General features: G+C 37.8%; 1 protein-coding gene across 1 annotated transcript in view; it reads left to right on the forward strand.

Annotated features, from left to right (window-relative positions):
- The first annotated feature begins 5,914 nt into the window (after window positions 1-5,914).
- The window catches only part of CD163L1 (CD163 molecule like 1), a 72,862-nt gene continuing 57,745 nt past the window's right edge, over window positions 5,915-21,031 (forward strand). Inside the window, exons 1-4 of the mRNA XM_074403149.1 lie at window positions 5,915-6,029; window positions 9,234-9,326; window positions 14,088-14,402; window positions 15,065-15,385. Of these exons, the coding sequence (XP_074259250.1) occupies window positions 5,999-6,029; window positions 9,234-9,326; window positions 14,088-14,402; window positions 15,065-15,385 (760 nt within the window). The 5' untranslated portion in view covers window positions 5,915-5,998. The remainder of the gene's footprint in view (window positions 6,030-9,233; window positions 9,327-14,087; window positions 14,403-15,064; window positions 15,386-21,031) is intronic.

The raw sequence follows: 21,031 nt of genomic DNA on the forward strand, positions 1-21,031 counted from the left end.
TGCTGCTATTTCTTTCTGTTAATTTTTATTCCAAACAGTCAGACATCTCTTCTGCAGTTCTGCTGGCGTTTGTGGAAGTCCACTTCAGACCCTGTTTACCTTGGTATCACCAGTGAAGTCTGCAGACTCAAAGATTGCTGCCTGTTCCTTCCTCTGGAAGCTTCATCTTAGATGGGCACCCACCAGATGCCAGTCAGAGCTCTCCTGTATGAGCTGTCTGTCAGCCCCTGCTGGGAGGTGTATCCCCATCAGGATACATGGGGTCAGGGAACTACTTGAGGATACAGTCTGTCCCTTGTCAGACCTCAAATGCTGTCCTGGGAGATCCACTGCACAGAGCCCGTAGCAGGGACATTTAAGTTTGCTGAAGCTGCACACACAGCTACTCCTTCCCCCAGGTTCTCTGTCCCAGGGAGATGGCAGTTTTAGCTATAAGCCCCTCATTTGGGCTCCTGCCATTTTTTTAGAGATGCCTTACCCAGAGAGAGATCCATGGGAAGGATGGTATGAGATGGTGGAGCCAGAAATCGGAGTGATGAATCTTCAAACCAAGGAATGCTTATGATTGCCAGCAACAAGCAAAAGCCAGGAAGAGGCAAGGAAAGATCCTCCCTTCGAGGCTTTGTAGGGACATGACCCTGCTGACACCTTGATTCCATTCTTGTCATGTTCAAAACTGTAAAAAATAAATAAATAAATTACTATCATTTTAAGCCACGCAGTTAGTGGTACCATGTTATGGCAGCCCTGGAAAACAAATCCAATTCCTATTAAATAAACTCCAGATTTTTAAAAATTTCACCAGGTTTTCAAAATTACTATCTCTTTTCTGTTTCAGGATCCAATCCAAGATATCACATTGCATTTAGTTGTCCTGTCTTCACAATATCCTCTGGTCTATGCCAATTTCTCAGGCTTTTCTTATTTCTTACAACCTTGACAGTTTTGAAGAGTACTGGTCAGGTGTTTTTTAGAATGTCCCTCACTTTGGGTTTGCCTCATGTTTTACTCATGAAGAGATTTGAGTAATTGGGTTTGGGAAAGAATACCACAGAGGTAAAGTGCCCTACTCATCACAAAATATCAGGGCATACATGATATACACATGTTATCACTGGGGACATCACCCTTGATCATTTGTTTGAAGTGGCATTTGCTAGATTTCTCCACTGTAAAGTTATTTACTGTCTTCCATACGCTGTGCTTTGGAAGTAAATCACTAAGCCTAATGTAGGTCTGCTGGTAATGAATTCGCTCAAACTTTAAGGGTTTTTTATTTCTCCTTCAGTTTTGAAATATATATTCACAATGCAGAGTATTCTTGGTTGACAGGTTATTTTCTTTTACCACTTAGTAGATGTCATCTTCATTGTCCTCATGCATGCACAATTTTGACAATAGGTCATCTGAATTTTTTTCTCTCTTTATATATGCAATGCCGCTTTTTCCTCTGGCTGTCCCCCCCACCCCACGCCATATCTCTCTCTCATGCCTGTGCAGGTTTAAATATGTTATACTTAGATAGAGTGTGTGTGAGTGTGTGTGTTATACTTTTCTTACTTGGAGTTCTTTAAGTACATTGTACTGTGGTTTGGTGTCTGTCATTATTCCTAACCATTATTTCTCCTAGTATTTCTTCTGCCCTATTCTGTCATCATTTTTCTCCTGGTATTCCAATTATATGTCTGCTGCATGTTGTCCTATAGCTTTTGGTTTCTCTGGTCTAGTTTTTGTTCACTAGTAGTCTTCTTCCAAAATTGTTCCACATTATGCCTGCCTCCATGTATTCATGCCCAGTGAAATCTGCTCCTTTCGTGTGTGGGCTGGATCTAGTAACTTGCTTCTATGGCAAAAGTGCTGAGATATCTATTTCAATATTAGGTTAGAAAGAACTGTGACTCCATATTCCTCTCCACAAGATTTCACACTCTTTCTGTTCTATGGTGATGTCCTCCTGGCAAAAAGCTAAGGGCAGCTTCAGTCTAACTTGGTAAGAAACTGAGCCCCTCATTACAACATTCTGTCAACAACCATAATAGTGACTGTATTAGTCTGTTCTGGCCGTCATAACAAAATACCACAGACTGGGTGACTTAAGCTACAGAGATTTGTTTTTTTACAGTTTTGGAGGCTAGAAGTCCATGTTCAAGTGCCAGCAACTTTGGTTTCTGGTGAGGGCTCTCTACCTGGCTTGCGGACAGCCACCTTCTCTCTGTGTCGTCACATGGCCTTTCTTCTTTGCATGTGTGAAGAGAGCTTTCTGGTGTGTCTTGTTTTGTTCTTATAAGGATAGTAATCCCTGGATTAGGTCTTTACTCTTATAACTTCATGTAATGTTAGTTATTTCCCTAAAGGCCCTATCTTCAAATATAGTTACATTAGGGTTTCAATCTATGGATTTTGGGAGGGAACAAAATTCATTCCATAACATTCCACCCTCCACTCCCAAATTCATGTTATTCTCACATGATAAATATATTCACCCCATTCTAATAACATACAGAGCCTTAACCCTTTCCAGCAACAGTTCTAAAGTCTAAAGTGCGAAGTCTCATCTAAATCAGGTCTGGGTGAGACTCAAGTTATGATTCATCCTGAAGCAAAATTCCTTTCCAGTTGTGAACCTGTGAAGCCAGACAAGTTATGTGCATCCAAAAAACAATAGTGGGACAGGCATAAGACAGACATTTTCATTCCAAAAAGGAGAAGTGGGAAATTCCATTAGATCTTAAGGTTCAGCAGTAATTATCTTTGGCTGAATCTTCTGCCCTCCAGCCCACAGGGGTGACAGCATCACCACCACAGCTGTAAGTAGCAGCCTGGCCCCCTTAACTTTTTGTGGAAGCTCTATCCCTGAGGAACTGGATGGAGGCAGCCTGATCTATTGAAAGTGAGGAGATGGTCTCATCCTCTGAAACTGAAAACAAACAGTCTTTTCCCTGGGCCTATAGTGGGCGTGACAGCACTGATGACCTCTGAATCACCTTCAACATCATTTGTCCCTTTCCTGGAAAGCATATTCACAGCTGAGTATCTCTATTGTCTCATCCTACAGAATTTCAGCAGTCAGAAAGCCTCCCATGATTTATTTCAACCTATCTCTAATCTGTTTGGTCTAAACTGGCAGGGTCTCTGCTGGTATAATCCCATCTCTACTCTTGGCTCCTGGTAAGGTGGATTAAAAAAATCATGTTTAATTTCTTTATGGAGTGATTGAGGAGCCACACCATTGATTTTCTCTCCAGAACACACTTTATAAATTTTTTGCTATATAACTAGGCCGAGAATTTTCCAAATCTTCATGTTCTGGGTTGCTTTTGTTTTTTGCTTAACAATGCTGTCAATTTATCTTTCCCCTCTAGCCTTTTACCATCAACAATTAGGAAAATCTTGGCTGTGCTTTTAATGCATTGCTCATAAATCTTCCCTTCCAAAAATCAAAAGTGGTGATTCACAAGTTCTACACTTTACAAAACACTAAGACGCAATTCAGACAAATTATTTGTCACTTTATAACAAAAATCATCTTTTCTGCAGTTTCCAATAATATGTTCCTCACTTCCATGGAAGACTTCATCAGAATTGCTTTTAGCATTCATGTTTTTATTAACAGTCCTTTCATGGCAATTTAGGCTTTTTCTGACAGTCACCTGAAAACCTTTCTAGTCTCTATTCACTACCCAGTTCCAAAGGCACTTCCACATTTTTAGGTTATCTGTTACAGAAGCATCTCACTTCTCAGTACCAAAATCTGCATTTGTCTGCTTGGATCGACATAGCAAAGTACTATAGAGTAACTCACTTAAATACAACAGAAATTTATTTTTTCACAGTTCTGGAGGCTTGAAGTTTATTATGAAGGTACTGGGAAATCTGGTTTCTAGTGAGGGCTCTCTTCCTGGCTTGTAGACAGCCACCTTTTGTCTGTGTCGTCACATGGCCATTCTTCTGCACATCTGTGAGAGAGAGAACAGGCTCTGCTGTCCCTTCTTCTTATAAGGACATCAATCCCATTGGATTAGGGCCTCACTCTTATAATCTCTTTTAACCATAATTACCTCCTTAAAGGCCCTATCTTCAAACATAGTCACACTGGGGGGTTAGGGGTTCAATCTATAAATTTTGAAGAGATAATTAAATCCATGGAATAACAGTGGCCATGGGAGCAGATCCTTCCTCAGTCGAGCTTCCAGCTGAGACCACAGCCCCAGTTTACATTGTGATTATAGCCTCGTGTGAGATCTTGAAGCAGAATATCCAACTATTGCCCCAAAGAGATGGTTATCACATCCCTTATACCTTTTTGTTGTAAAGGTATGAAAGGGGTTCATTTAATTGGAATCTGCTACCAAATATTTGAGAGTGAGAGAACTTGGGAGTCTAGAAATGGGAAAAACTTAAAACAGTAGCAAATGTATTGTAGAGGCATATGTTCTATCAAAGAATAGCAATGTCAGGTTTTCATTGTTTTATGTTTCCAGTTCCCACTTCTGTGAGATCAGTTTACCAGCGGCAGTTTGCTATGGATTCTGTTAGCATGAAAAGGTTTCCGGTCACACTGTATTTCAAAAATTTCAGGAAAGTATGGCTAATAAATGATATACTCGAACAAGTTTCAGCATCCTCTTTTTGTGTCTTCCATCACGTAACCCATCCTACTTAGTAAATTACATGTCCCCAAAGACATTTCATTTCAAGATAAATTTTTTTCCAAGAAAATATTCTCCCTGTATTCCTTCTGATTTCTTCTGACTTTGGCCATCTACCTCAGTTCTGAGAAGTAAGAAAGAGGTTACATTTTGAGAGAGGCACCTTATCATTTCAGAGGCACACCTCACTCATATATAGCAAGCTCTGATGTTTAATTAGACTTCAAAATACATTTGGCATTAATTGCAACAGAATTTTACTTAAAGAATTGTATAAAGGCTTGTCATGTATCTAAGTTGAAAAGGACAAGAAAAAGCAAAGTTCTTGAATTTATCAATGGATATTTATAAGGACTTACTTATCTAAAGTATCTAGATATTTTATATCTCATTTTAATTTCTGTATATACTAGCTTTTTTTTTTTTTTTTACTAATAGCCTTACACAACATTGAAGTATATGGTATAAAAAATCCTGGCAAACATTCTGATGGGTTCACTTGAGTCACTGGCTTTTCCTTGAGCATGTCACTGTAATCAGGAAGACACAGGCCTGTGAAAAGATGTAATCTACCATTCTTAACATATATAGAAGGGGAAAAGCAATTTTCCTAAAGAAGCAGGACAGGACATACAGGCCCACCAGAACACAGAACAATCGCTATGAGCTCAGAAGCCACTCACGTTTTTCTGCCTAATGGTTGAAATCATTTAAACAAATGTTTTCCAAACTCATTTGATGACTAAGCTTTATTTTGTTTCACATAATCGTTAACAATGAAAAACTAATTTTAAAGGACTAATTTTGTTAGACATTTTTATAGACATAAAATTTGGTCATTTATGTTTATCTGTGCTCATGTTTCATCAGCAAAGCTTTCATTGACTAGCCAGTTTTTAGCAATATAACCTCTTCTGACCTTTTTAGTATAACTGGTTGAAATACGTATGCTAAAACAAACAAACCTGGTGATATAGTTTATCTTTTAGATAAATATAAAACTCTGCATACAAGATCACATTTATAGAACAAACATTTTAAAGTGTAAAACATGAGCCTTTTTGAAAGTTTAGAGTAGCAATTTACAGTTCCCTTTATTCTGTGAGATTTCCAGACGTATTATTTAACTTCCTGTGTTTTCCATATGCTAACGTGATAAGGAAGTAGCAAAGAAAAAAACAACCTCAGCTTTTATAATGACTTCTCCTTTCGAGAACTATGAACTCAATTTTACAGTATTATCATTTCCAAATAACAGATCTGTTTCCACCTCATGAGTACACTTCTGGGGTTATATAAAAGAGGATCCAGGAGTTAAATCCTAAGACTCAGGAAGAAACAGTCCCGTAATGATGCTGCCTCAAAACTCTTGGCATATTGGTAAGGGTTTGCTTTTATTTTGCTCTGCCATTTGGGAGATGGTGGGTATGGTAAGAATATGTGTAACAACACACAGATATAAATATTATGTGGTAAGGTTAAAAAAAGACAGGATATGAGAAATATAAAAAAAATGGAAGTTTTGTGGAGCTTAGAGTAGCAGCAATATTGGAGGCAAAATTGAACTCCAAGAAAGGAGGAAATCATTAATAAAGTCAACAGAAAATGTATTATAAAGACTGGAGATTTGAAGTCACACAAGGATATAAAGTTGCAGAAATGGAAAGAAGGGATAAATTGGAAATTTATATTTATTGGTATCAAGTGCCAGGTACTACAGTAAATGCTTTAGGTCATTTCAGTTTCATTCACACAGGTAACCTATTTTACAGATATTATTGTCTCCATTGGTAGATGGAAAATTAACACTTTTAAGAGATAACTGATTTATGTAAAGTCATAAAATAGAATCTACAGTTTAAATTCAGGACCAGTTAAGTCTGAGCCCTTGCTCTTTCTGCTGGAAGTTTTTGTAAAGCAAATAAATAAAAATGATAAAAAACAAAGAACAAGTTTTTAATGGGCCCAAAAGAGTAAGGATTAAGAAAGAATATATGGCTGAGAAGTACTTCAGAGCACATCTGAAAAATTAGTCGTAATCTTTTAACTTGCATTTCATGGACATTTAGTGGAAATAAAGAATCAGATAGGGAGGTTTTTGCTGTTTCTGGGACTTAGAACTCCTAAATAGGATTGAGGCTTTTGAATAGGCACTGCTGCTTCCGTTGACACTGTGTCTCTGTGCCATTACTCTGTGCAATTACTACAAGTCGACTTAGTGTTTTGTAACTATTTTGCTTATGACTAAAGACCAGCACATGTCTAGAAAACCAGCAGAAGTTTTGATATTTTTCAAAGCCTCCTTTTTGAAAAAGGCTTTCTACAGTTCGAGAAGCTTAGCTACCTTCTATCTAGCAAGGCTCATTTTAATGAATGACCGTCCTTCATAATTCCTGTGTGTTACTTAAAAGACAGTATTATTTAACTTTCAACATGCTGTCTGCCAGGTATCTAATTAGAAAAGGGATGGGAAAGTTGAAGGTCTTGAATTGGTGAGATGGTATTAGATATATAGAGGGTCACGAGTTCTGGCAATTTCACTTTAATAGTTCTCCATCACAAGGCTTTCCTACCGCACTGTTTGTTCACATTCATCAGATCTTGATTGTGTTGCTGTCAGAGCTTAGTAAAGATTCTTTTTTTCTTTATAGTTCATTTTTAGCTCTAACCATTCTGACAGATGGGCACTCAGAGTTTCCTGGAGGGATTTAGGCAGATGTAATGGCCTCCTAGAATAATCCTACACATGAGGTTTGATGTAACTAAATATTCTTATCATTAGGAACAAAAGAAATAAGAAAAAAGAAGACCAACTTGCTAAGTGTCCTGGACAAGATGGAAAAGGAAATTGGGACACTAGTTGCCCATTCTACCCTTATTTCTCCCTGTTTGGTTCTATAGGGAGGGTTTTCTCTTGATTTGGGTACATTTTCCAAGAATGGTGGACGCAACTAATGATAGTTATAATTATAACGTCTCCTCTATGGTTATCGCTGACTGTTGTCAAACTCACTTGGGATGACTTCTTAGAGAAGTGCCCAGGATCCATTTAGTTTCAAAGCATCATTTGAAAAACTAAAGATGTCCACCAAAGCACTCTGCCTTCTGTCTCCGCTCTTGCACAGCCCAAGCAGGATGGACCTTTCTCGATGGGTACTGCTCCCTCTGTCCTCTTAGGGTTTTTGTTTTTTGTTGTCGGGGATTACACACGCTCAGTTTGACTCTGACCTCATCTTTTCCATAAGACCCTAATGAAACTACTATTTAAGATACTCCTCTAATATTTACAACTATTACATACCCCTCAAGTAAACAGGACGATACATATTATTTTTAAGCATTTCTTATACATTTATTTACCCTGTAAATCTCTATGAATTAATCATCCCATCTACCTTTAAAACAATCTTTCTAGGCCGGGCCTGGTGGCTCAAGCCTGTAATCCCAGCACTTTGGGAGGCCGAGGCGGGTGGATCACGAGGTCGAGAGATCGAGACCATCCTGGTCAACGTGGTGAAACCCTGTCTCTACTCAAAATACAAAAAATTAGCTGGGCGTGGTGGCGCGTGCCTGTAATCCCAGCTACTCAGGAGGCTGAGGCAGGAGAATTGCCTGAACCCAGGAGGCGGAGGTTGCGGTGAGCCGAGATCGCGCCATTGCACTCCAGCCTGGGTAACAAGAGCGAAACTCTGTCCGAAAAAAAACAAAAACAAAAACAAAAAACAAAACAAAACAAAAAAAACCAAAAAAACAATCTTTCTAAAATGTCAATTTTATTTATTATACCCTGATTAAATTCTTTAAAGTCTCCAAATAACTCAGAATAAATTCTCAACTCCTTTGCTTCTGTATTGCTCCTGCCTATCTCCGTTTATTCTTTCCCCACACGTGTAGCCTAAGTTTACTCAATGCAGAACTGAGCATGACTGAAAAGACAGGGAGAAGTGAGGAAGTGGCAGGATTCTGTAGGAATAACAAAATAGTGACCCTGAAGAAAAGTAGAGAGCTTTGGTAAATAATCGTGAGCTCTATCAGCCGTTATTACAGTGACCTCCAAATGTTGATCTGCTTGTACATTCCAGTCACAAGCCACTGAGTGGGATGCAGGCAACAGCTCTTATTCATTCCTCTATTTCCATAAGAAAGCACCAGATCTGGTACTTACGTAGTACTCAGTAAAAGAGCAAATGAATGAACAAAGTAGGACGGTAACGGTAGGAGGAAAAACACAGTAAAACTGAGGAGACGGTCAATCAAAGAGTTGAGAAGTAAAAATAACTAGTCCCAAAATGCTAATCAATCCACCCCAAACAGCCACAAAAAAAAATTTGGACATAGAATGCCATCTTTCAGTGAATCATGCTTAAATATCTGCCTTGTTACAAACCGTTTGGTGCCCTTCCATCACAAACAGGCACTAATCCTATATCTTTTTCTGGGAAAAGGACTTTCTTGTGTAGTATCCTGGACAGGTGGAAGAATAATTTATTGTACTCTATTTTATTTTGGATTTAAGTCATTGAGGTCATCTGACATTTCTTAGAAAGACCCGAAATTTTACCCCACTATATTTTGTTTCTCTAGATTTCGGAAGCTGCTGTTGGCATCAGAATGTTTTCTCTGCCGTGGTAATTTGCGTCTTGCTCCTGAATTCCTGCTCTCTCATCAGCAGTTTTAGTGAGTTCTGACAGATGATAACTTTTGGACTTTCAATTCGCTATCATCCCTTTCCCCTACTCACTCCCCTAAATGCATATTTTGAGGAAAATAGAACATGTAAAAATAATGTTGGACCTTCAATAGCTATATTCTGTAAATAAAGGTGTCCAAAATAATTGTATGCATTTCATATTAAAATTTTGGCTGACATTTTTTCCCTTCAGATAAAGGTAATTTCCAAATTCAGTCAGGGACAGTGACTCAGGCCTGTAATCTCAGCACTTTGATAGGCTGAGGCAGGGGGATCACCTGAGTTCGGGAGTTCGAGACCAGCCTGGCCAACATAGTGAAACCCTGTCTCCATTAGAAATGCAAAAATCAGCCAGGTGTGGTGGTGTGCGCCTGTAAGCCCAGCTATTCAAGGGGCAGACCTGGGACAATTGCTTGAACCCGGGAGGCGGAGGTTGCAGTGAGCCGAGATGGTGCAAAACCAGATAAAGATGATTTTCAAATGTAAAATGTCTCATTGAAAAAATACGTATACTGTATTTTTGCAAGTAGAAAAATAGGTTAATAAAAACTTACAAGATACAGAAATCAAAGAATTAAATAATTAAAAATAGATGTGTGTTAATATATTAATACCCAAAGAAAAACACTAAAAGTGTTTAAAATATCAATTTGTGGCATTTTTAATAGTTTTATATAGTATATTTTAAAATATTTTGCATTATATTTTATATATTGGTTATTACCTATATTAAATTTTGGCCAGGCTGGTCTCGAATTCCTCTCCTCAGGTGATCCCCCTGCCTCGGCCTCCAGAAGTGCTGTGAGTGATTACTGAAGTTATTTAACTGCTTTGTATTTCAGTAATATTTCAAATATATTACATTTCCTAGATCTGACACAGAATGTTTTTAATTATATTCTATTTTTTAAATTAGGGCCAAATTTGTAGTTCAAATAAAATTTTATTATTGTTAAAGTAGATTCTTTTTTTCTAAAGAGACAGAGTTTGACGCTTGTCGCCCAGGCTGGGGAGCAGTGGTATGATCATAGCTCACTGCAGCCTTGAGTTCCTGGACTCGAGCAATCCTCCCACTTCAGAATCTCAGGTAGCTAGGACTCAGATATGTGCCACTATACCCAGCTAATTAAAAAAGTTTTTTGTACAGATAGGCTCTCACTATGTTGTCCACGCTGATCTGAAACTCTTGGCCCCAAGCAATCCTCTCACCTCTGCCTTCCAATGTGTTGAAATTACAAGTATGGGTCATGGCACTTGGGCTAAATTAACATTTTAAATGCTGTTGAGATTTAATCGTGGTATTCAAATGATTATTTATTTTAACTGAATGCTTACTTTATTTGTGTAATTTTCTTATTTCTGTTGAATCTTAGGTAATATTAATATGTCTTTGTATGTTCCAAACTAGTACTGATTCTTGTTCAGTTACAAATATTTTTGATTAAATGTATTTACTTTTTTAAATGTTTTAAATTTCTTGCTGTTTAATGCTATATTTGATTAGACAAAATGGCCATTTTATAACATACGGACAAATCGTTAAGCGTAATGTAATGGCACACATAAATCCGTCACTCAACCAGGAAACTGGATTTTTATCAACCACTTTTTTCTACGTATGTTTTCCTCTTCTACCTTCCAATCCCACCAGAGATAGTGTCTATCCTGAATGGGGCATTTCTCACTACCTTACTTTCTAATAATGTGATAGACATAGATATAGATGCAGAAATGAGGCATTGTTTAGTTTCGCTTATTTTAAGCCTTATAACATATCAAACTGCATTTAGCGTTCTGACACTTGCTTTTACCTTTCAACATTATATTTCTAAGCTTCATCTCTGTTGTTGCAATGGCTATAATTGATTAAGTTTTCATTAAGTAAAACATATTATCTTGTATGAATAAATATTCCCGATGAATTTATCCATTATCTTGTCAATAGTTATTTGGATTTTTCATTACTATTGTCAAATGTACTGATATAAATATTCTTGTATATGTCTCTGGTGCAGATTTGTGGGCGTTTACCAGAGTCTTTATGTAGGAGTGGAATTACTAGGTTCTGAGCTGTGCGTGTTTTCAACTTTACCAGATAGGATGAATTTCACCAGCAATGTCTATGTATTTTCAATGATTCATAGCTTCATTAACATTTTAAATTGTTCTAAATTTTTGCCAATCGAGAGAGTATGAAGCTATATCTTTCTATCTTAATTTTCAATTTCCTAAATACTAATAAGTTTAGGCATTTCTCCATGTATTTAATGGTCATGTCTTTTGTTTTCTTCCATGAAATGTCTGTTGAAGTCATTTGTCCATTTTGCTTAGTTTTCTAAATTTATATATCTAAAAAAATATAATCTAGAGACTGGTACATAGTCATAATATATGTTGCTAATGTATTCTCCATGTTTGTGATTTTTCACTTTTTACATAGTGTCTTTTGAAGAACAGAAGTTCTTAATTTATCAGATTTTCGTTAATAATTTTTGTTATACCTTGGTAAAAAATTGGTATATCTAAAAATTAGTAGAAATTAGAATCTACACATTAAAAAAACCTTAATCAACATACTGAAAAATAGAAATGGCAAACATCAATCATATTAGAATATACGTGTGTGTGTGTGTGTGTGTGTGTGTGTGTACCAACTACATTTTTAACAGGTTTCATTAGACTTAAGAGTTATATGAGGGCTGGGCACGGTGGCTCAAGCCTGTAAGCCCAGCACTTTGGGAGGCCAAGGCGGGTGGATCACAAGGTCAAGAGATCTAGACCATCCTGGTCAACATGGTGAAACCCCGTCTCTACCAAAAACATACAAAAAATCAGCTGGGCATGGTAGCGCGTGCCTGTAATCCCAGCTACTCGGGAGGCTGAGGCAGGAGAATTGCCTGAACCCAGGAGGCGGAGGTTGCGGTGAGCCAAGATCGCGCCATTGCACTCCAGCCTGGGTAACAAGAGCGAAACTCCGTCTCAAAAAAAAAAAAAAAAAAAAAAAAAAAAAAAAGAGTTATATGACATGGGCACAAGCATTAGAATGCCCCTCACACACATTTCAACTAAAAAGAAAAATGTACATATAGAAAGAAATAAGAAGCAGTAGTAGCACTAGGAAATGAGAAAGACAAATATAAGAAAACCAAAATTTCTAGTTATTCATGAAGACTTATAAGACTTATGATTAATTCACAGTCCACTTTCAGAAAGAATATTGTTATCTCTTGTGCAATATATATTCTCACTGAGCCATTAGGGACTGAAACTCAGAAATGGGAAGCCTTTTTAATTATAATTTATCTCCCTGTTTTTTTTTTTTTTTTTTTTTTTTTGTTTTTTTTTTTTTGAGATGGAGATTCACTCTTGTTACCCAGGCTGGCGTGCAATGGCGCGATCTCGGCTCACTGCAACCTCCGCCTCCTGGGTTCAAGCAATTCTCCTGCCTCAGCCTCCCGAGTAGCTGGGATTACAGGCACGCGCCACCATGCCCAGCTAATTTTTGTGTTTTTAGTAGAGACGGGGTTTCCCCATGTTGACCAGGATGGTCTTGATCTCTTGACCTCGTGATCCACCTGCCTCGGCCTCCCAAAGTGCTGGGATTACAGGCTTGAGCCACTGCACCTGGCCTCTTTCTCTTTCTTTCTTTCTTTTCTTTCTTTCTTTCTTTCTTTCTTTCTTTCTTTCTTTCTTCCTTTCTTTCTTTCTTTCTTTTTTTTTCTTTTCTTTCTTTCTTTCTTTCTTCTCTTTCTTTCCTTCCTTCCTTCCTTTTTTCGTTCTTTCTTTCTTTTTCTCTCTTTCTTCCTCTTTTTCCCTCTTTTTCTTTCTCCTTATTGCTTCTCCCTTCAGCTCACTTGCTTTTACTGACATACCCTCTCATCATTATCATATGCACGGAAACCATCAAGTTTCACACTGAAAAGTCATGGTTGCTTTGAAGTTTTCTCCCTTCATATTAGTTTCCCAATTAAATTTTTTTGTCTGTTCTTCAAAACTTTGGCTCACAAGTAGATTTGGGTTAATATTAACTTCACTCGTTTCAAGTTATCATCCATTTTACTTATTTCAAATTTTTAAGATGGGAATGTGAATAGTCAAAGGTCATCTGAGGGACTGACCTTCTCTGAAGCTGTTATCTCCCTGTGGTCCATATAGCTGTTAATTAGGGATGGTAGAGTAACTATTACAATCATGGATGTTTAGGACTTCCTGCCCAGCAAGGCCTCTTGTAGAATGTATTTAAAACATTTGAGGATATAAATACTCAAAAGTATTTAATGCTGTAGATTTTATTGAGTAGAAAATTATGTCAATCTTACAAGATGTTTTCGATTATTAAGAATATAAAATAACTCCTTTAAAAATGTAAGGTGGAACCCTCAGATATAGGGTGTTTTGAAACTGACTAGTCAAGGGATTTTCTTTCATTCTGGCTGCAACACAGCCAGCGTTACCTTTTATGTGATTTATGTTGGTAAGAATTGCACCCAAAGGAAAAATTTCTTTCCCTTTTTTTTAATTTTCACATTACTATCCAAAGCAAAACTATGCTGCAAGGTGGTCCCTAGTTCCCTACGGTGAAAAATTAAAGCTTCTCACCTCAAATGTTCTCATTTTTTCTTTTCTCTCTACTCTAAGTTTTAATAACAACAGTTAAGCTCAATGCTCACCATCCATCTCAACTACTTATATTATTTCTGCCTTCTAACCTTTGCCACTTCTAATGTATGTTTCTGTCTTTCTTGCAGATGAAACAGATTTGGAGTTGAGGCTTGTTGATGGAGACAGTCCCTGCTCTGGGAGAGTGGAGGTGAAATTCCAGGGAGAGTGGGGAACTGTGTGTGATGATGGGTGGAACACTACTGCCTCGATTGTCGTGTGCAAACACCTCGGATGTCCATTTTATTTCACCACATTTGGTTATGCCATGCCTGCATATGGAAAAATTTGGCTTGATGATGTTTCCTGTCATGGAAATGAGTCATCTCTCTGGGAATGTCAACACAGGGAATGGGGAAGCAGTAACTGTGATCATAGAGAAGATGTTGCTGTGACCTGTTATGGTAAGAGTCTAACTAGAGTAAGAAGGCAAGTAAGACCTACAGTCAGGAATCATCTGCTGGGAGGTAGGGGTTTCTATGTTGACTTTGATAGTGTCCCTCTGGGAGACATACACAAATATTTTGTATATTTTTATATGTCTTCCCTTACGTCTAAAGTAATGTCTAATTACTATAACTGAGTTTAGAAAGAAATGAAGAGGGGGAGAGAGGAGAGAGAGAGAGAGAGAGAGAGAGAGAGAGAGAGAGAGAGAGAATGCATTAGTTACTAATGTAATATCTTTATTGTAACTGTAATTGAATTGAGAAAGAAATGAAGAAGGTCGGGAGCAGAGATAGCTTCGATTTAAGTGCCTTTTCTCATGTACCAGGTACACTAAAAGAACAAATATTTTTTGAAAAATGAGGCATAAAATCAAAGCAAAATGATAAAGAATATCATGCTAATGATGGATTTTTTTCACCTAGGATTTTTTTGTGTGTGTGCTTGTGTATTTGTGTTTAGAAAAAAAGTCTCACATACCCCTCCTGTAAGTATTCTCAGTTAATTTTTAAATTTTTGGTAACTTCATTCATTACAGGGCTATCTTCTAAGTATCCTTTCGATTTGATTTCAGGCACAAAGTTGGGCCAATTTCTGATATGTCTGTTTGTATTTCTCATAGGCGAAACCAATGTGAGTCTGAGACTGGCGGATGGAAGCAGCTCCTGTTCAGGGAGAGTGGAGGTGAAATTCCAAGAAAGGTGGGGGACTATATGTGATGATGGATGGAACGTGAAGACTGCTGCCGTGGTGTGCAGGCAACTAGGATGTCCCTCTTCTTTTATTTCTTTTGGACTTGTTAGTAGCTCTGCTACCTTTAGACCCATTTGGCTGGATGACATTTTATGCCAGGGGAATGAGTCAGCACTCTGGGATTGTAGACATCGTGGATGGGGAAATCATGACTGCAGTCACAATGAGGATGTCACATTAACTTGTTATGGTAAGAGTCCAAGACATCACGTGGAAGAAAGGAGCAATTTGTTTAGATACAACACCTATGGAAAGAAAAAGGTCAATCAGTCTCTGGAGAAGAATTTTCTCTGGTTATAACAAACTTCTATTACCCCCCGAAATTGCTCCATTCTGGCGTTCTTCTGAACACCCTTCCTAAAACTGCTCTTCCTAACAAATTTAAAGCACATTTTGAGTTTTAATATTTTCTGATCACTGAGCAGCATTCCATAGGCTGACCAAATCTTTTTTCTCAAAATCTGCAAACATCATTTATTTAATTCTTCCAGCTACCTAGGATCTGCGAAAGGACCGTCAGCAACAGAACTAGCAAAAGTTAGTTTTATATTTTCACTGAGTTTGAGTAACCATGAATGTCCCCAAAAGTGTAAAATAGAGTATCAAATTCTTGCCAAAATTACAGCTAGTTGAGAGCAAGTATTAATGATAAGGGTGGTATATAAGGATAGAAACAAAAGAGAACAAAGGGAAGTCAAGTCTGGGTTTGATTCAGTACCATTGAAAGGGAGAATGAACTGAGAAAGGGGGGCTTTATTCCGGAAGCTGGTAAATCATATCAAAATACTGGCTTATGGAGGGAGAATACTACTCTGAGTGGAGAAAGGAACTATAGAGATCAATGAAAGTGACAGAGAGATGATTTCTCTAGGACTTTTTCTTGTGGTATACTAGACACAATGATTCTGTGAGAAATAAGAAAAAGGAATGTGTTAAATATTTTATCCTCAAGGAACTAATAATCTACTCAGCAAACAACGTGAATACATGCCATGTAAAGAATATTGAAAGTGAATGTATATTTCATACTAAATAGATTCCATTGACTGCTTTTTAATTAATTAATTAATTTTTTTTTGAGACAAAGTCTCGCTCAGTTGACAGGTGCCAGGCTGGAGTGCAGTGGCACAATCTCGGCTCACTGCAACCTCTGCCTCCCGGGTTCAAGCAATTCTCCTGCCTCAGCCTCCCGAGTAGCTGAGATTACAGGTGCACGCCACCATGCCCAGCTAATTTTTGCATTTTTAGTAGAGATGGGGTTTCACCATGTTGGCCAGGATGGTCTCGATCTCTTGACCTCGTGATCCACCCGCCTCAGCCTCCCAAAGTGCTGGGATTATAGGCATGAACCACCACACCTGGCTTTCTTTTTAATATTTTTTAATCACTACAATTGACTATGTTATGTAGCCAAATAAAATATATTTTCTAATATTATTCCTTATTCTAGTTTCTGGATGATAGTCAAAACCATAAAGGGGACATCTTGGCAATCAAAATAGTCTAGGATTTTATAGTTTTACTTAAAGGTGTTTGGCTTCAGTTATAGATTTTTCAGTTGCAGAAACACAATTTTGCCAAGGGCAACCAGAAATTATCTGATTCAGGAGGATGTATCTGTTACTAAATTCATAATAGAATGATGTATAAACAAAGCCTCAAATTTTTGAATTAGTAATTAGCAATTAGCAAAATAACTACCAAGTAGGCCAGAATGTTTTTGAAAATTGGTCAGAATATACACTCTTCATAGGAAATTGATTATATAATTGTATAATATGTTTGATGAGACTTAAGACCGTAAGAAGCAAGGGAAGTCAGTTTTAATTAATAATTGACCAGTACCATCAAATACAGACAATCTGAAACCTCTGTAACTTGGAAAGATACCTACACGATGGGAGTGAATTGTCATGTTCACTGAACAAGAATCACACATGCAAGTAAGACACTGTCAAATTCTTGCTATCTGGCCTGACTTTATCATTTTATTAAAGCCCTTAAATGAGTTTGTTTGACATGTAAAAAGCTGTGCATATTTAATATACACAACTTGATGAGTTTAAAGAAAACTATACACTCATGAAACCATCACCACCATCAAGGTCATAAGCATATGTGTCGCCTCCCAAAGATTCCTCCCACTCCTTTTTAAATTAATTTTTTGATGGTAAGAATATTTAGCATAATATCTACCCTCTTAGCTGCTTTTAAGCATATAATACAGTATCTGTAGGTCTTTTGGGGGTAGAATGAACATCTTAACAATTTAATTCTTTTATTTTACTTTTATTTTCTTTTTTTAAATTTTACTTTAAGTTCTGGGGTACATGTGCGGAATAGGTATACATGTGTCATGGTGGTTTGCTGCATCCATCACCCTGTTATCTACATTAGGCATTTCTCCTAATGCCATTCCCCCCCAATGCCCACCGCCCAGCAGGCCCCAGTGTGTGACGTTCCCCTCCCTGTGTCCATGTGTTCTCACTGTCTAACTCCCACTTAGGAGTGAGAACACACGGTATTTGGTTTTCTGTTCTTGTGTTATTTTACTGGGAATGATGGTTTCCAGTTTCATCCATGTCCCTGCAAAGGACGTGAACTCATTCTTTTTTTTTATGGTGGCATGGTATTCCACAGTGTGTATGTGCCACATTTTCTTTATCCAGTCTGTCATTGATGGGCATTTGGGTTGGTTCCAAGTCTTTGCTATTGTGAACAGTGCTGCAATAAACATAAGTGTGCATGTGTCTTTATAATAGAATGACTTATAATCCTTTGGGTAGATACTCAGAAACCTGATTGCTGGGTCAAATGGTATTTCTTGTTCTAGCTCCTTGAGGAATCGCCACACTGTCTTCCACAGTGGTTGAACTAATTTACACTCCAACAGTATAAAAACGTTCCTGTTTCTCCACATCCTCTCTAGCATCTGTTGTCTCCTGACTTTTTAATGATCACCATTCTAACTGGCATCAGATGGAATCTCATTGTGGTTTTGATTTGCATTTCTCTAATGATCAGTGATGATGACCTTTTTTTTTTTTTTTTAAATGTTTTTTGTCTGCATAAATATCTCCTTTTCAGAAGTGTCTTTTCATATCCTTTGCCCATTTTTTGATGGGGTTATTTTTTTTCTTATAAATTTGTTTAAGTTCTTTGTAGATACTGGATATTAGCCTTTTGTCAGATGGAGAGATTGCAAAAATTTTTTCCCATTCTGTAGATTACCTGTTGACTCTGATGATAGTTTCCTTTGCTGTGCAGAAGCTCTTTAGTTTAATTAGATCCCACCTGTCTATTTTGACATTTGTTGCTATTGCTTTCGCTGTTTGTTTTAGTCATGAAGTTTTTGTCCATGCCTATGTCCTGAATGGTATTGCCTACGTTTTCTTCTAGGGTTTTTATGGTTTTAGGTGTTACATTTAAGTCTTTAATCCATCTTGAGTTAATTTTTGTATAAGGTGTAAGGAAAAGATGCAGTTTCAGCTTTCTGCATATGGCCAGCCAGTTTTTCCAACACCCTTTATTAAATAGGGAATCCTTTCCTCATTGCTTGTTGTTGTTAGGTTTGTCAAAGAGCAGATGATTGTAGATGTGTGGCATTATTTCTGAGGCCTCCGTTCTGTTCCATTGGTCTATATATCTGTTTTGGTACCAGTATCATGCTGTTTTGATTACCATAGCCTTGTAGTATAGTTTGAAGTCAGGTAGTGTGATGCCTCCAGCTTTGTTCTTTTTGATTAGGATTGTCTTGACTAAAAGTTTTGAGTGAGTTTCTTAATTTTCACTTCTAACTTGATTGTATTGTGGTCTGAGGGAATGTTTGTTATGATTTCCATTCTTTTGCATTTGCTGAGGAGTGTTTTACTTCCAATTATGCGGTCCATTTTAGAATAAGTATGATGTGGTGCTGAGGAGAATGTATATTCTGTTTATTTGGGGTTGAGAGTTCTGTAGATTTCTATTAGGTTCACTTGGTCCAGAGCTGAGTTCAAGTCCTGTGTATCCTTGTTAATTTTCTGCCTCATTGATCTGTCTAATATTGACAATGGGGTGTTAAAATCTCCTACTATTATTGTGTGGGAGGTTAAGTCTCTTTGTAGGTCTCTAAGAACTTGCTTTATGAATCTGGGTGCTTTGTATTGGGTACATATATATTGAGGATAGTTATCTCTTCTTGTTGCATTGATCCCTTTACCATTATGTAATGCCCTTCTTTGTCTCTTTTGATCTTTGTTGCTTTAAAGTCTGTTTTATCAGAGACTAGGATTGCAACCCCTGCTTTTCATTTTGCTTTCTATTTGCTTGGCAAATCTTCCTCCATCCCTTTATTCTGAGTCTATGTGAGTCTTTGCACATGAGATGGGTCTCCTGAATACAGCACACCGATGAGTCTTGACTTTTTATCCAGTTTGCCAGTCTGTGTCTTTTGATTGGGGCATTTAGGCCATTTATGTTCAACGTTAATATTATTATGTTTGAATTTGATCCTGCCATTGTGTTACTGGCTCATTGTTTTGCCCGTTAGTTGACACAGTTTCTTCATTGTGTTGATGCTTTTTACCATTTGGTACATTTTTGGAATGGTTGGTACTGGTTGTTCCTTTCTATGTTTAGTGCTTTTTTCAGGAGCTCCTGCAAGGCAGGCCTGGTGGTGACAAAATCCCTCAGCAACTGCTGGTTTGTAAAGGATTTTATTTCTCCTTTGCTTATGAAGCTTATTTTGGCTGGATATGAAATTCTGGGTTGAAAGTTCTTTTCTTTAAGGATGTTGAATATTGGCCCCCATTCCCTTCTAGCTTGTAGGGTTTCTGCCAAGAGATCTGCTGTGAGTCTGTTGGAATTTCCTTTGTGGGTGACTCAACCTTTCTCTCTGGCTGTCCATAGGATTTTTTCCTTCATTTCAACCCTGGTGACAACTATGTGCCTTGGGGTTGCTCTTCTTGAGGAATATCTTTGTGGTGTTCTCTGTATTTCCTGGATTTGAATGTTGGCCTAGCTTGTTAGGTTGGGAAAGTTCTCTTGGATAATATCTCGAAGAGTGTTTTCCAGCTTGGATTGATTCCCCCTGTCACATTCAGGTATGCTGATCAGGTGTAGATTAGGTCTTTTCATATAATCCCATAGTTCTTGGGGGGGCTTTGTTCATTCTTTCTTCACTCTTTTTTATCTAATCTTGCCTTTTCATTTTACTTCATTGATTTGATCTTCTATCTCTGATATCCTTTCTTCTGCTTGATTGATAAAGCTGTTGAAACTTGTGTATGCCTCGCAAAGTTTTCATGCTGTGTTTTTCAGCTCCAACAAGTTGTTTATGTTCTTCTGTAAGCTGGTTATTCTAGTTAGCATTTCGTCTAACCTTTTTTCAGCATTCTTAGTTTCTTTGCATTGGGTTAGAATATGGTCTTTTAACTCAGTGAAGTTTGTTATTACCCACCTTCTGAAGCCTGCTTCTGTCAATTTGTCAGATTCACTCTCTGTCGTTATTTGTTCCCTTAATGGTGAGGAGTTGTGATCCCTGGGAGGCGAAGAGATATTCTGTTCTTTGATGATTTTATCCTTTTTGCATTTTTTTCCCCATCTTCATGGATTTATCTCCCTTTAATCTTTGAAGTTGGTGATTTCAGGAGGAGTTTCTGCGTGGGTGTTTTCTTTCTGTTGAGGTTGGAGCTGTATCTTTTTTGGCCTGTAGAGGGCATTGCTGGGCTCTTCAGGATTCGGTCAGGTTGCTGGGTGGGTGGCCCTCCCCCGGAATTTGTGTGAAGGTGAGATTGGCCCTGCCCTGCTTTCCCAATGGCATCTCTCCTTCCCCAGCTGGATCTTCCTGGTTGGG

Source organism: Saimiri boliviensis, chromosome 7 (genome assembly GCF_048565385.1).
Source record: "Saimiri boliviensis isolate mSaiBol1 chromosome 7, mSaiBol1.pri, whole genome shotgun sequence".
NCBI classification, from domain to species: Eukaryota; Metazoa; Chordata; class Mammalia; order Primates; family Cebidae; genus Saimiri; species Saimiri boliviensis.